This window comes from Gavialis gangeticus, unplaced genomic scaffold, assembly GCF_001723915.1.
Source record: "Gavialis gangeticus isolate Ggan-Ray unplaced genomic scaffold, GavGan_comp1, whole genome shotgun sequence".
Classification (NCBI taxonomy): domain Eukaryota; kingdom Metazoa; phylum Chordata; order Crocodylia; family Gavialidae; genus Gavialis; species Gavialis gangeticus.
Genome location: NW_017728998.1, coordinates 46,327,372 through 46,342,209, shown reverse-complemented (window position 1 = coordinate 46,342,209; position 14,838 = coordinate 46,327,372). Strand labels below are relative to the sequence as shown.

The following is a 14,838-nucleotide window of genomic DNA, read 5'->3' as shown; positions in this document are numbered from 1 at the left end:
CGCGCCCGGCTCCCGCCTGGCCGGGGTGCTACCGCACTAGGCCTGCAGCCCCCGGCCTGTACTGCCCCGCGGCTCCTGCCTCCGCGGCCCGGCCGCTCACCTGAGGCGCGGGGGCGGGTGCGGCCGGGGCTGAAGCGGGCTCTACTCAGCCTCTCGCGCTGCCTGTGTCCGCCGCTCGCCTCCACTGGCTCAATACAAAATGGCGGCGGGGTCGCGCGCTCACGTCGCGGCCTTTCCCCTCCCCCGTCCCCTCGCGGCACGCAGCGGGCGGGGCCCCTCCGCATGTGTACGCCGAGCCCACCCAATCGCCGCGCAGGGCTGGCGCCCTCGCGCCCGGAACCCGTCCAATCAGAGAAGGGCGCTGCTTAAGGTGGGGGGGGGGAGTCCGACACACATTTCCTCCCCCTCCTCACCCCGGAGTAAGCAGCGGGCTCCGATTGGCTGGGAAGGTTGACCACGCCTTCCGTCCCTCTAGCCAATCACGAAACATCTCTCAGCAAGGAAGGCCTTTAACCCCTAGCGCCTGCGTAAACGAGTATCATTGGCCGGCGGAGTAGGAAGCTGAGTGCGCAGCATCGGCCAATGATCGCGGAGCGCGGCTGAGCTGGGCGGGGGCGACAGCTGGGGCTGGAAGGGGTTGCCAGCTCCCTGTCCCCCGCCAGGTGCAGCGCTGCCTCCCGCTCCACTCAGACCCCTCCCTGCTGCCCAGTGGTACAGTCTGCCCTCCCGCGTTGTGCAGTGGTAAAGTCCATCGTCCTCTCACTGCCCCATTAGTTCCACTCAGAGGTCTCACAGTGACATGGTGCATGCGTGTCTCCCCACACCCCTTGTGTGCAGTGGTATAGTCTTCCCCCCCCCTCCGTCACGTGACCTCGGCTCGCCTGGCAGTGTGCGGGCTGCGCTGCTAGCCCTCGAGGGCGGAGGGTCGGAGCTGACCCGCGACCTCCCACGTGGCAGCAGGGCGGCCCCAGGTCGCCAGCCCAGGCCCTCCGTGTGCTGCTGCCTTGCTCTCTGTTCCGCCCCTGGACATGAGCAAAGCGACTAGCGCGGGCCTGGTTCGGGCAGGGGCTTGAACCAAATGACTCAGGATTATGGCCAGCCCCGTTCATCAGCCGGTTTCTGAAAGGCAACAGGTCTACCCAGGAATCGGTGTCAGATCTACCAGGTGTGGAGCTGAGAGAACCAGGCATCCTACCCGTTGCTTTGGGCTGGAAAATGCCATTCAGAAAGTACACCTGAAAAGCAACAGGGCACTTAAGATATCCTGCACCCAACAAAGCAGGTGGTGTAAACCTAACTCGGCCCCCTTAACAGGATAGAGATGATCCTGCCTCAGGCAGGAGGTTGGACTAGGCGACCTCTGGAGCTCCCTTCCAGCCCTGCTTCTCTGGAATTCTGTGGCTTTTGATGCAGCTTCCTTTTCTTTACATTTTTAAATGCCTGGAGGACAAAAGGTAAGCGTCTCAATCCAAATGCAGTAGGTATTTGGAATCAGCCCTGTAACAAAATAGCATAGGGACACGTAGGAGCGTGGCAGCATGAATCAGGACTCTGATGTGGGCCTTGAGTGTGACAGTACTATTAAATTCAATGAGGGAGTTAGACAAGTAAAGCAGGTGGTACAGTGACACCTTGACAAACATTACTGTGTTGGGAGGAAATGTTCCTTTATGATTTCCTTGCTCCATACTGCTCATGTTATAGAGAAAGTTGTTCAAACATCTAAGGTTTAACAAGAGACCCTTCTTGATAAGATGGCTGATGGCAACAGCCTGAGGGACAACCAGCATGGGTTTGTTGTGGGTAGGTCTTGCCTGACCAATCTCATCTCTTTCTATGACCAAGTGACGTATCACCTGGACAAAGGAGAAGAGGTTGATGTCATATATCTGGACTTTAAAAAAGCCTTTGATCTGGTGTCCCACGATCTCATAGAAAAAGCAGACAACTGCAGCCTCAGCTACACCACAGTCCGATGGCTGGGACCAGAAAGTAGTAGTTGATGGCAGTGAATCATTATGGCGCTCCATGACCAGTGGTGTCCCCCAAGGCTCTGTCCTTGGACCGGTTCTCTAACATCGTTATCAACGTTGTGGACATTGGTGTCAGAAGCGCACTGGCCAAGTTTGCCGATGACACTAAACTTTGGGGCATAGCGTCCACACCTGAGGATAGGCTAGTGATCCAAGCTGACTTGGATAAGCTTAGTAAGTGGGCGGATATAAACCTGAGGATGTTCAATACCAAAAAATGCAAGGTACTTCACCTCAGGGTGTGAAAAGAAAACCCGCAGCACGCTTATAGGCTCGGCAGTGCTACGCTTGATAGCACCACAGCTGAAAGAGACTTGGGGGTCATGATTGACCACAGGATAAACATGAGGCACCAATGTGATGTCGCAGCTGGTAAAGCAAATACAACTCTGGCTTGCATCAATAGATGCTTCTCAAGTAAATCTCAGGATGTCATCCTCCCTCTGTACTTGGCCTTGACGAGGCTGCAGCTGGAGTACTGCATCCAATTCTAGGCTGCACCATTCAAGAAGGATGCCAAGAAGCTTGAGAGAGTCCAGAGGAGAGCCATGCACATGATCAGAGGGCAAGAGAATAGGCCTTATGATGAGAGGCTGAGCGCCATGGGACCCTTCAGCCTAGAAAAGCGCAGACTCAGGGGTGATCTTGTGGCTGCCTATAAGTACATAAGGGGTGTGCATCAGGATCTGGGGGAACGTCTATTCACCAGAGCACCCCAAGGGATAGCAAGGACCAATGGTCATAAACTCCTCCATGACCATTTTCAGCTGGACATAAGGAAAAACTTCTTTACTGTCGGAGCCCCCAAGGTCTGAAATAGACTCCCTCCAGAAGTGGTGCAGGCACCTACTCGGGACTCATTCAAGAAATGTTTGGATGCTTATCATGCTTGGATCCTTTGATTCTTCCTGCTCCTGGGGCAGGGTGCTGGACTTCATGTTCTTCAAGGTGCCTTCCAGCCCTAATGTCTATGAATCTATAAGAGCTATTTGAGGATGGCAAAGGGGGAATTTCCTATTGGCTTTTACATTTTTAATTGCTACATGAAATTGTTGAGCTGAAAGACATGGAGGGGGGCACATACCCCCCAGACTTGTGGATGCAGGCTGCCCACTGTGGGCTTGGGGTTGCCCAACCTGATGCCCTGCCCCCAGGTATGCTGCGCTAGTCATGGGGATGTGCCCCCTGCCTGCCCAGCAGCAGTGGGGGTGGCAGCAGCAGCATGGAGTTATGCCCCCTGCTGCTGCCGGGCAGGCAGGAGGCACGTGGCCAGTGTGGGGCTCCTGAGGGAAGGGTAGCAAGGCGGGGAGCCTCGAGCCCTCAGCAGGCAGCCTACATCCACCCCCCCCCTCCACTTGGCTCTGGTCTAGTTGTGCTAGCAGGGGAAGGAGGAAGGTAGGCATGTTTCCCACCATCCCCTTTTGAAGTGATGGTCACCCTATGGAGAGTTGGTTGACTTGGAAGTGGAGGGTGCCAATCTAGTCCGATAATATAAATCTCCTCACATAACTGATGCTCCATTTTGCACTGCTTGATTTGCAAAGCTTTCCTAAGAAACAGAAGGAACAACCTGGTTGTCTTAAGATCAGTTGGAGAATACTTGAGCATCAAATAAAGCTTCTTCTGCCTTTAGTATAATAATCAAAATCAGGAGTTGGCAACCTATGGCCCACAGGGTTTTACCTGCACTGTGGCAGAGTAGTTGGGCTGCTGGAAGCTTCACTTGTGATGCACCAGGGCCAAACAGCAGGGAAAGCAGCAGCAGTGGCTACTGGGTCTTAGTGTGCAGCTGCCTTGGACCTGAGCTGGGTATTCTGACCCACTATTGGAAAAATGTTGCCTACTGCTCTTTCAAAGGTACTGTTTGAAACCAAGTAGATGCAGTTGTTTCACTGGATTCCTCATTTCCCAAACCAGTCTTGCTCAGAGATCCACACCTCACCTCTATTCCTTGCTTTACCTGCTAAGTAGGCTTCTTGCCTAGTGTCCCTTGGCTGCAGCCACACTTGCAATATTTGTTTGGAACACTTGGGGGCAACCAGTGAGCTTGGAGAATCCACTTTGCCTTCAAATCTTCTTTGACACTCTAGCCAGTGGCACAGAACTTCTGAAAAATTTGGCTTACTGATTCAAAGGAAAGGTTTTTTTTTTTAATCTCTTCTATTGGACTAACTGTATACCTGGGAGAGATGTTTGATAAGCTTCCATATAGCTGGTCCAATAAAAGAGATCACCAAAAACACCCTTGTCTCTTGTACATTTCCTGGACCATCACAGCTACAACACTCCAACCTTACTGATTCAGTCAGACACAAGTTTATTGCTAACTAACTCCACTAACTGGTACCTAATTAAGGAGTGATGTCTCCAAACAGAAATAATAGGCTTCTTCCCTACTGCATATTCAGTAAATAAGGGGATGCCTCCTTCCTCAGAGCCTGGGGATAAGCAACACAAGGATTTGTTCAGTGAATACGTTTATTCATACATACGTATACATAGCTTAAATGATTTGAGTGTTATACAGAATCATTGAAGAGAAGAATCCAAAGCAGCTCTGACACTCCTCACTGGTAAATGAAAGAGCCAAGCTGGGTTTCCAGACACCGCTCAGTCCCACAGCTTATCCAAGAGTGTGTACTTACTAATGGACAAGACTGGAGTAGGGATGCTATTTATACATAAGTGGTGTTGGAGAGGAAGCACTGGAACATCTTCAGAGCCTGACCTGGCTTGTACTGGGGGACCATGTGACCTGCACCCTGCACATTAGAGAGACAACAGTAAACACTGTTGGATTGTAGAAAGGAGGTGGGTTTTCAAAAAACACTTCAAGAAACTGCTTCTATTTAATACCATCCCTGAAGGGCAGGAATACTTCTCATTCCAACAGAAATGTTCTATGACTGTGGAGCTGATTACACTGCTCCAGTCCTTGTGAGCATTAGTAGCCTTGTATATTGTTTTAATCCACCTCTACTGCTTTGGGTAGTTTTTAAAAATCTGCCTAGCCAAGTAGGTGTAAATATCTGCTGTTCTTCCCTGTGTACGATATAGTAAAAGCTTCCTGGCAGAGCCCTTGATCTATGGAGATACCTTCAGAAAATGCCAAGAGATTGAGTTTTTTCAGCAAATGAGGCTCCATCATCGGGTCTCTCAAACACAGATCCCAAATAAGTTAACCCCAAACTTACTTTGTTCCCAGTCTTTGAGTATCTAGGTGATTCTCATGCCCTCACTTTTTCTGTGCATTTTTCTCTGCTGATTTCTTCATCTGGATTGATTTTAATCTGACACTGACTGAGATGCAATGAGAGTCTCTTTTGAGTCTATTTCGGGGGAGAAACTGATATCTGTGAAGCAGTACCCAGGGAAATTCCCATACAGTAACTGGATGATTTAGCAATAAATCTAGAACAGGGGTGTTTAGCCCACACCCATGAGCCAGATCCAGCCCCCAGTGCTGTCTCGTTCTACCTGCAGCCGCCCCATGGTTCAACAAGGACCCCTGTGGGCTGTGTCCTTGCATGCTAGATTGGTCATGCAGGACAGTACAGGGCATGATCACCGCATGTGGGGCCAGGTGAGGGCAGTGTAAGGCCATGGGGCCCGATGCCATCAAACGGGCAGCACGGGGCCCAAGCCAGGGGCAGCCAAAGCCACACATGGCCCGATCCAGACATGTGGGGCCAGTCTCTGGCCTGTGGACCTGCACTGTGCCACTCATCTGCCCACAGGGCCAAGAGGATGAGCACCACTGATGTTGAAGATTCAGATATGAATAGGTGACATAGCACGATGACTGGCTCATCCTTCAGTTGGAAAGCTGCCAGCAACCTCCATTGGGCTTCTTGCTGCCATTATCACCCACTAAACAGGCTCAGATTAAAACAAGTCAGTTAGAGGTGGGAGTTGAAATCATGGCTGCCTTGTCACACTGATTTCTTTTAATTAAATGTGTTGTCCATCCCCTAATGCACTGGGGCCTTACAGGTTGCTACACATAATTACATTACATGTGAATAACTACACTTCCATAGAGCAGAGTTCCTCAAACTTCTGAATGGGGAGTCCCCTCCCTATTAAGAATGTGGAAACAGTCATTCCTCCCCTGTACACACAACTGCCATATGTTGTGAAAGATCTAGATATATTTTCTGGGTGTCATCCACATTCCTGGCTAATCTTGTGCATATCCACCTATCTTCGGGAATGGCTGAAGTACAGCTACATAGTGTGAGCCTTTCTTTCTCTGATTAAACGTTCACCATCAGTGTCCAGCATCCTAATTACTAGCCGGTGAAACAAATGGGGCAGTTGCCACCTCAGGGCTATTGTTCCAGGCTCACTGCAACCTCTGGCTTCTGGCTCTGCACCAGTTATACCTGGGTCATCATGATCTGAGGATTCTTACATACCTTTTCCCCCAAAATCAGCCCCACCCCCAAATGAGGGTGTTTGTGTATTAAACTGGGAAGCAGCTGTTATATTACTATTCAGGCAGCTGAGGAAGTCAGTTGACTTAATGGCTCATTGTTCTTCACTGCAGAGGTGTTAAGGGTTGCCTCGCCTCTTTAACATTCTACCCTAGAGCAATTTTGCTGTCTGCTCGTTGTTTCTAGTCTTTCTCCTGCTATTTCAGCTTAGTGAAGCAGGGAAGGGAGAGTGAGTCATTTGAAGATTAGACTCTGTCCCTGCTCTGTGCAGCCATAACTCTGGAACAAATGTTTTTCTTCCTTCTGCCTTTCAAAAACAAGATGCCAATTATATTCAGGATACATTGCATGCAATAAAATATGGTACTTAAAGCATAACTTGGAGCTTTGATTTTAAAAACAAAATGAAACCAGGAAACAAGGCAGAGGCCTATCCAGGCAGCCCACACCCAGCTCATCTTTCATGCTGCAACACTGCTGTAAGCAGAGAGGTAGAGGAAAGGCTAGCACAGACTAGATTTCCCAGCCTTTTACTAAAATATGTAAAATATGTAGCACAACAGGCCCAAGGCAGAAGCAGGCAAATTGTGTCATGCTTAGTTTACATTCAAACACCACCACCAGGAATCAGCCCTTGATATTGCTACATCAGTCTATTTCAAGATAGCACACAGGCTTACTCAGTGGCTGACAGGTACATCCTACAATACTATGTGATAGCAGCAGGTTGTACTTCCAGGTACAGGGCCTACATATCCTGTCAGTTGTACAAGGGTGGAGCCCAAATACCTCCATATTTCCACTGGTGTGAGCAAAAGTAGATCTGGCCTTTTTTCTTTTAGCCTTGCAGGTGAATTTCTGAAGTATTGGCAATATACTTAATGTTGATGCCTACCACATAGGACTTCCATTGGAAGGCAGCTTGTTAGAGCCAGCACAATAGCAAGGAAAAGGCACTGACCTTTACAGTGAGGAATGTGATCTTCTCGTACTCCTTGAAGAACCCAGCTATCTGATTGTTATAGTACCAGGGCTGGTAAGATTTCAGCATCTGCAAGATCAAAGAGGGGATGGGATGGGATGGGTTGGGAGAAAATAGGAAATTGACCAAGCCACTATTTCTCTATTCCTTGTGGTCCTTCTTTTCCTCTCCAAACACATTTATTTTTCAATTTATAGGCAAGCAGAGAAGGGCACAAATCTAATCCATGTCCCCCCCCCATTAAGTATGAGGTGAAACATCAGTTGCAGGAAGCCTTACAAGTCCATTCAGAGTTCTTGGGGAGAGGGGAAGACCGCCAACATCCCTCAGAAAATGGATACCCTTTGCAGCTGGTCACTGTCCTTCCCCTTGGGCCCTTGCATTTCAGAGGTCTCTGGTACCATTCTTTCAGCTCTGGGAAGAGGTTCTGTTGTGACTGATCTTCTGTTAGGGTGGAAGAGCCTCAAATACTCCCTTGTCACTTGGGGTCCTTGTGCAGGGGCTCAGGACTTAGAGGGAAGCCTCAGCCAGCCCCCTCTGTCTAGGTGTAGGGCAGTTTGAGGATCCTCCCCACTGCACCACTCGCTGCTTCTGTTGTGACTGCCATTCATACACCAGCAACATCATTTACACCCATTTGCAGATAGGAGGAGCTCCCTAAGCCAACATTCATCCACCACCCACAAACATGCCAAGTCTTCTGCAGCCACAGACCCGGTCCCCTATGTCCATCAGACTGACTCTTGCCTGTTCCTTGTGCTGCAAGCCCAGTGTTGCTAGACTTTTCTGTGGCCTTTTCTCCACAAGATGTGTTCCCTTAGATCAAACCAAAACACCACCCTAGCTGCTCACTGGCTTGTTTAGAGACTCCACAAACTTCTCGCTGCCTAGGAAGTTGCAGAGCATGTCAACATCTCCATTGTAAACCAGTGCTCGCAGATCATGCTTCAGCAGGGTCTGGTAGAAGGGGGCCATGTCCATATAAATCCTCTTGTAGTGAGTTCTCACTTGTGAACTACAGGGAGAGATGAATATGTGCAGTAAGTAGCAGTTCCTCTAGGCCAGTGATTCTCAACCAGAGTTCTGTGACACCTTGGGTAACAGGAGATCCTTTCAGGGCCTACATATGCAGGCTACTGTTCAATATTAGCACTGTTAGGTGTGCAAGCACCTCCACATAATTCACAAGAAAAAAACAGAGATTTCAAATAGGAATCCATGTGTCAAAACCACTGTGATCTGCTGTGATCTTTCAGAGTTCTTTGCAAAAAAACTAATTGCTCCATTATTTTTCCATAGTCAAGAAATGAGTCTAAGCTAAGAGCTGACATGTTCCAAGGGGTGCCTTGAGTCTAACAAGGTTGAGAAACACTGTTCTAGGTTGTAAAAATCAAACAGTTACACATGAACTTTCAGAGAGGCACTCAGATACCTCATATAACCATGGCCCAGGGATGGAGAGCACCATTTAGATGCTACAGGGAGAGCAGGGGCAGGGGGACAGTGCAGGTACACATGCAACCCCTAAGCGTGGTGGTGCACGCCTTACAAAAAGGCAGCACTAGCACTGCTGGCGGTGCCTGCGGGTGGTTACTGCTTGCCGCCCCACTGTTGACACCACTGGCGGCATCTGTGGACGGTCCGCGGTCCCCGCTGGCCCCACTGGCACCGAGCTCCCGCTACCACTGCTGCGCTCCTGCCACTGCCATGCCCTGCCAGCTGCTGGGGGCATGCGTTGTTCATGGAGCAGGGCATACGTAGCTGTAGTAGACAGTGCCTGGCACAGAGGGCCAGATTCTGCACAGGTTTTGAGGCACCAAAAAAGCAGAGTAGTAGCACATTGTTCAGTTAGTTGGGGTTTGCTATAAACACCCTCACTTGCCCAGAAGAACTTCTCTCACTTAAAATAAAACCAGATCTTTTTGACTAAGAACTTCCCTCCCACAGCAACCCAAACACAGCAGAGACTGGGCTATAGCACCAAGAGCCCTTATGTGAAAAAGGACCAGTCTACTTGCATGACCCTAGCTAAGAAAATATCTAGAAATAAATGGAAAATGGTGAGAAATCTGATTATTTTACTGTTTTACTGGTCCACAGGCCCCTTTAACTCTCGCCTTCTAGGAACAGTTGTCAGGTTGTACAAACTGCTGATCATAGAAGTGAAAGCAGTGGATCAGGGACACCCTACAAAGCTGTTCATTTAGGGCCACATCCTTTAAGACTGAAGAGTGGCCATTCCTTCCCCAGACTGCTGTGCCCTCCCACAGCTGGAGGAGATTTAGCTCCATACTGAGGGGACCTTGGATAATAAAAGACAGTCTGTCTGGAACTAGTGCATGAGTTGGCAAACACAATGAGGGAAACGGTAGAGATTTCCTGTTAACCAGTGGCAATGTGTAGGGGGTGCACAGGGGTGCATGTGCACCCCCTGGCAGCACTGGTGCACCCTCTGACTGCCACTCGCTGCTTAGGCAATGGGCAGGGGGGGCAGGTGGGAGCACCGATGCCCCCCCTGCAAGCACCAGCCAGAGAGTGGAGCACCGTGGCGCTCTCAGAAGTGTCCACAGCCACTTCCAGAAGTAGCCAGTGTTCAGCTGCAGTGATTGGCCACAGGGGACCCTCCTCCCCCCTGGCAGGATTTGCCGTGGGGGATCTTCCCCCCGGTTGCTGACTGGTCTCGGGGGGGGGATGTGCCCCCCCTGACTAAGGGGGCACCAGTCACCCATGCTGTTCATAAATGCTGCTGTGAACCCACATTTTCCCCTGATAGATCTGAGGCAGAAAGCAGGGGGTGAGGGGAGGGGGAAATGAAGAATGAGAAAGATGTGTGCCCTGTGTGATCTTTGGAAAATCACTCCATTTGTTCGCCTCAGTTTCTCCATCTCTAAAATGGAACAGAAAAATAACAGAAATGTTCTCCTACTTCAAAGGAGTGTAGTGAAGATGAAACCATTAATGTTGGAAGTGCAGGCTCTTAGATATTCCTCTAATGTAGTGTAAAGACCTGTGTAGGCAGTTAGATCTCTTGGAGGCTAGAATTATGACCTACACTGAGCTGTGGGTGAACAAGCAGCAGGTGCCATGCTATACCAGGCATCACAAATGCACGTGCAGAAAACACCCCTTGTTTTGCAGGTAGAAACCCTCTGTGACTAGGACCCCCTTGCAGCCAGAGGTTTTGGAGCCAGCCTTGTATGAACAGGCTGGTCCACTAGCTTTTATTTCTCTCAAGCAGCACTGACTATGCAATAGATTTAAAAATACTAACATTAAAATAAAATTTAAACATCAGGTTATTCAAAAGATGTCAGGGTAGGGAAAGAAAATGTGAGGAGCAGTGACATCCTGGGTGGCCAAGCATGGGGAGCTGCACTTTTTCTGGAGAGCCTTTAATAAGATACCTACCCCATGGAAAATGCTTCCAGGGGTCTCTCTTTCCTTCCAAGAAGACAAAGCAAGCACAGTTTTACTCTATCAAGTATCCATGGCACGGAAACAATAGTTGCCACCAAGATCACCAGTGCACATACCTGCTGTGTCCCAAAGGAGCTATATTGCCCTCCTGCTCCATGCCACTCTGTAGCAGTTAACACTCACTGCATTCATGTATGTGCTAACACAGGCTCATATCACCAATAAAAGACCTAAGAACAGCAGCCTAGCAAAATGAAAGGCTCACCTGCAAAGCTCCCAGTTGGTCAGGGAGCTCGGGATGTGGAGGGCTTGTCTGACATCATCACGGTTCAGCCAGATGTACATAGCGGTGGCGTTGATGCATCTAGGGACTCCAGGGATAGAGCCAACTTTCTGGGAATGCAAATACAGAGCTTTGGGTAAGCAAGACTCTGCTTTGGAGAGTCTGCCTCTGTGGCAGATCTTCCCAGACCCAATCCTGGCAGTGTGGTCATCACTCAGGTGACCCTCTCATAGTTTACTCCCTGCTTCTTGCCTTTTACCTCCTCCTGCTCCCTCTCCCAGAACAATTATCTCACCCATGTGACCCATTTTGTGAAGAACTTCCTTCAGGTGAACCCCTCTGTGTCTTATCCCCCATTTTGTGTATTCCTGCTCTGCTGTATTCTTTTCCCACTGCCAACAGAACAAGTTCCCAAGGGAAAAGCCCTGTGGGACTTCTACAGCTTTGCAGGCTGGTTTCCCATAAATCAGCATCATCTCCTCCTGAGAAAGCAGGCCCAGCTTTTTCTACTTTAAAAAAAATTACTGTTGAAGCCCTGGTATCTGGGGCTGGGAACACCCCTGGAAACTCAAGTCTGTACCCTCAGATCAGCCAGAGAGTAGCTATGTTATCTCCCCCATGTGTTCTTAGCAGTAGAGAGAAAACAAGATGTGCTTGTCAAGGGAGTTTGAGGCTGATGGGCATAGACCAACCCTGTTTTTCTTACTGGCTCTCTTACTAGCTGACATAACCAACACTGTATATAACCTTATTGTACAGGTTTCTTCTGTCTTGAGCAGTAACACGAGAGATTTTGGACTACACTATAAGGAGGGTGCCTTTTAGTTATGGGAAGGGAAGGCAGTCTCTATGACCAATTCAGTACTGAGACTGGAGATGCCAAGGGCAGTGCTCACTATGACAGTATCTTTTGTGGGTGCTGGTGTGTCCACCAGAATTTGGACTTGGCTTCTCTATGCTAGAAATACACGAGAAGCCAATCAGTCACTCAGAGTTCCCCTATCTGCTGCTGCAAGCAGAGCTACCACAGGTCACCCTTCACAGCCCAGCTACTTACCGGCACTGGCACATTAAACTGGTATTGGTGAAAGAGGTTGGACAGGTCAGCCTCATAGCGTTCCTGGTAGTTCGCACCACCCCAGCATGGGGCATAGAAGTTGTACATGTTCAAGCCAATACCATACAGTCTTTCATATGCTGGTAGTATCTGGAGGGGGATGCAACATGAAAGGTTAGATTTAGCTATATGGAGGAGTCAAAGCAGGTGGCAAATGCTGATGGTAGGGGCTGGCTGCAAGAATGGAAGGAGATAGGGAAGCCTGGATAAAGCTAGAGAAGATGATTGAGGAGCCCCTGAAGGGAGATGTATTGGGAGTAGTGGGGGATGTGTGCAGTGACCATGTCAACATTCATCTTCTTAAAGTCGGGACTTAGCTTAGCACCATACTTGTTGAACTAGTTTAGAAAGCTAACTCAGTGTGAACCCAAAGGTCAGAGCCATTCAGGCTGTGATACAGTTTTCTATTTGCCATTCAATTAAGCTGGATCCACACTGTATCCAATGAAGCATTTTAAAACCCAGATAAACTGATGTGGTTTTGAACAGGTACAGAAAACATGATGCACCATCAGTGGTGATGGGGCCCTTATTCTCCCCTTTCCTGGAAGAGTGAGGTTTGAAAAGCTGCTCCTTCAAGAGGAATCAAAACCAAGGAAAAGGAGCCAACCCACCGCAGTGATGCAGTTGCTATTGGTGTTGTTGATGTAGTTGCAGGTTCCTTGGTAGCAGCAGTTCTTATTCAGTAAGGCCCATAGCCTGTAGGGCAGAAAGCACAAAAAAAGAACCCCATGTTGCACAGGGGAGGAATCTTACAGCTCATGATGGACCTGAATCAAAACCACGGATCTACTCATTTATCATTAAAAGAGCAAACCTCAGCTCCAAACCTGTCTTTGTGGAGGGCCAGACCAATCCTTTCAGAGTGAATATTCCTAAATCTGGTAGTTCTGAATCCAGCTCAGAAATTGAACTTTCCCAGACATAGGAATGGTCACATCCTGCCACTTACAGAGGCTATGTCCAGCTCCTGAGACCTGGGCCAGAAATGTGATTCACCCGTCTCAACATGGTATGGGGAAAAAACCCTTTACTGAACACCTTAAAGGGCTACTGAGAACTTAGGCCTGGAAGCTAGTCTTTGTGGCTAAGTAGAGACTGTCAAAAAGCCTGAGGCTGAATTGATTCAATCTTTGCAAGTTAGTTTAAGCTGCATAGATTGACCTGATAAACAAGTGAACAGACATTCACTTTTGATTACAGAAATGCAGCCACATTCCTGCAGTGGCCCAGACCAGAAGCTGGGGGGTGCTAGAGCACACCTCCCTACCTGGCTGAAGCAGACAACTTGGGACCAAGGCTAGCTCACCCACCTTGCAAGGGCAGGTTGTAAGGGGGGTACAAAGCATCCTGGGAGGCTGGAACACTGAGAGTTAACTTGAATCTGGAGGGGATCTGGGACAGAACTTCAATAGAACTGATTTAACCTAAATCAGTTAAATCTGATACTACATCTATCCAGGTTTATCTTAAATCAGTTTCATTTTGAAAGCAGTTTGTGTGCACTGAGCTTCTGTTGTGTTATAGATTTGAACATGTTTCTGATCACTTATGTGTAATTTCTATCCCTAGCCTGTACACGTGATGAAGGACCATGGTGCATGTGAGCAAATTGCCCCTTTTAGTGGTTTAATTGCCCTTTTTAACAATTTACTTGCATAACAGTGTATATGTTTTGTGGCATATGATGATTAAATTCCATAACAGTGTACACCTTTGGCAGCATATTTTGATTTAATTTGTTTGCTGTGTATCAAATTACAGCTGTAGGTGGTGGGGACAGTGCACAGGGTGCTGGAAGCCTGGGCATGCTCAGGGAAGTTTGGGATTGGTGGACTTGCAGTGGTCCACGCACTGTCCTTGACACCTTCTTTGGCTGCCAGCACATCCAACTGCCCTCCTGCTGCCTTCACAGGGCAGCCAGGCAGCGGGAAGGCGGTAGGGCAGTGCATGGGGCACCAGAAGCCTGCCAAGCCCGAGCTTCCCCAAGCATGCCCAGGCTTCCAGCACCCTGTGTACCATTGGATCCGGCAGGTGCTGCCTGTGAACTGGGGCTGCACCAGTGCAGTTAGCATCCCACCTAGGCGGCGCCACTGCTGTGGAAGGAAGCACCAAGACCCCCACAACTCAGGGGCTGTGCAATCTAGTGGCAGCTCACACAGGCAGGCTCCACTAAGGAAAAAAAAAAAAAAAGTGGTGAGGAGTCTGATTTTTTTTCTCACAGAGCCTGCTTGTATCTCCCATGGCCGGGGAGCGAGCAAGCTGCTGGTGGGTCGTGCAGCCCCTGGGCTGCAGGGGACCCTGGTAAATCCCACCACAGCAGCAGCACACCCCAGGCAACACCCACCTGCTGGCACCCCGACTGGGTGGTCCCAGGGGGCACCACCACCACAGAGGGAAGCATTGGGGTCCCCCACAGCTCAGGGCCGGCATGATCTGCCGGCAGCTCCCTCCCTGACCGTGGGAGGGGGGAAAAAAAAAAAAAACATCAGGCCCCTTACTTTTTTTTTTCTCACCAACCTACCTGCATGAGCTGCCACTCAGTTGCGCAGCCCCTGAGCTGTGCGGGG

General features: G+C 49.4%; 2 protein-coding genes across 11 annotated transcripts in view; both read right to left on the bottom strand.

Annotated features, from left to right (window-relative positions):
- The window catches only part of CNOT1 (CCR4-NOT transcription complex subunit 1), a 137,605-nt gene extending 137,405 nt beyond the window's left edge, over nt 1-200 (bottom strand). For all 10 annotated transcript variants that reach the window (XM_019505839.1, XM_019505844.1, XM_019505848.1 and 7 more), the window contains exon 1: nt 101-200. The gene's annotated coding sequence lies outside the window, so the exon portion shown is untranslated. The remainder of the gene's footprint in view (nt 1-100) is intronic.
- A 4,297-nt stretch (nt 201-4,497) lies between these two features.
- LOC109289682 (lysosomal protective protein-like) overlaps nt 4,498-14,838 on the bottom strand; it is a 22,317-nt gene continuing 11,976 nt past the window's right edge. The window contains exons 6-11 of the mRNA XM_019505838.1: nt 12,883-12,967; nt 12,209-12,358; nt 11,134-11,261; nt 8,304-8,466; nt 7,431-7,520; nt 4,498-4,795 (exon numbers count right to left, since the gene is read on the bottom strand). Of these exons, the coding sequence (XP_019361383.1) occupies nt 4,709-4,795; nt 7,431-7,520; nt 8,304-8,466; nt 11,134-11,261; nt 12,209-12,358; nt 12,883-12,967 (703 nt within the window). The 3' untranslated portion in view covers nt 4,498-4,708. The remainder of the gene's footprint in view (nt 4,796-7,430; nt 7,521-8,303; nt 8,467-11,133; nt 11,262-12,208; nt 12,359-12,882; nt 12,968-14,838) is intronic.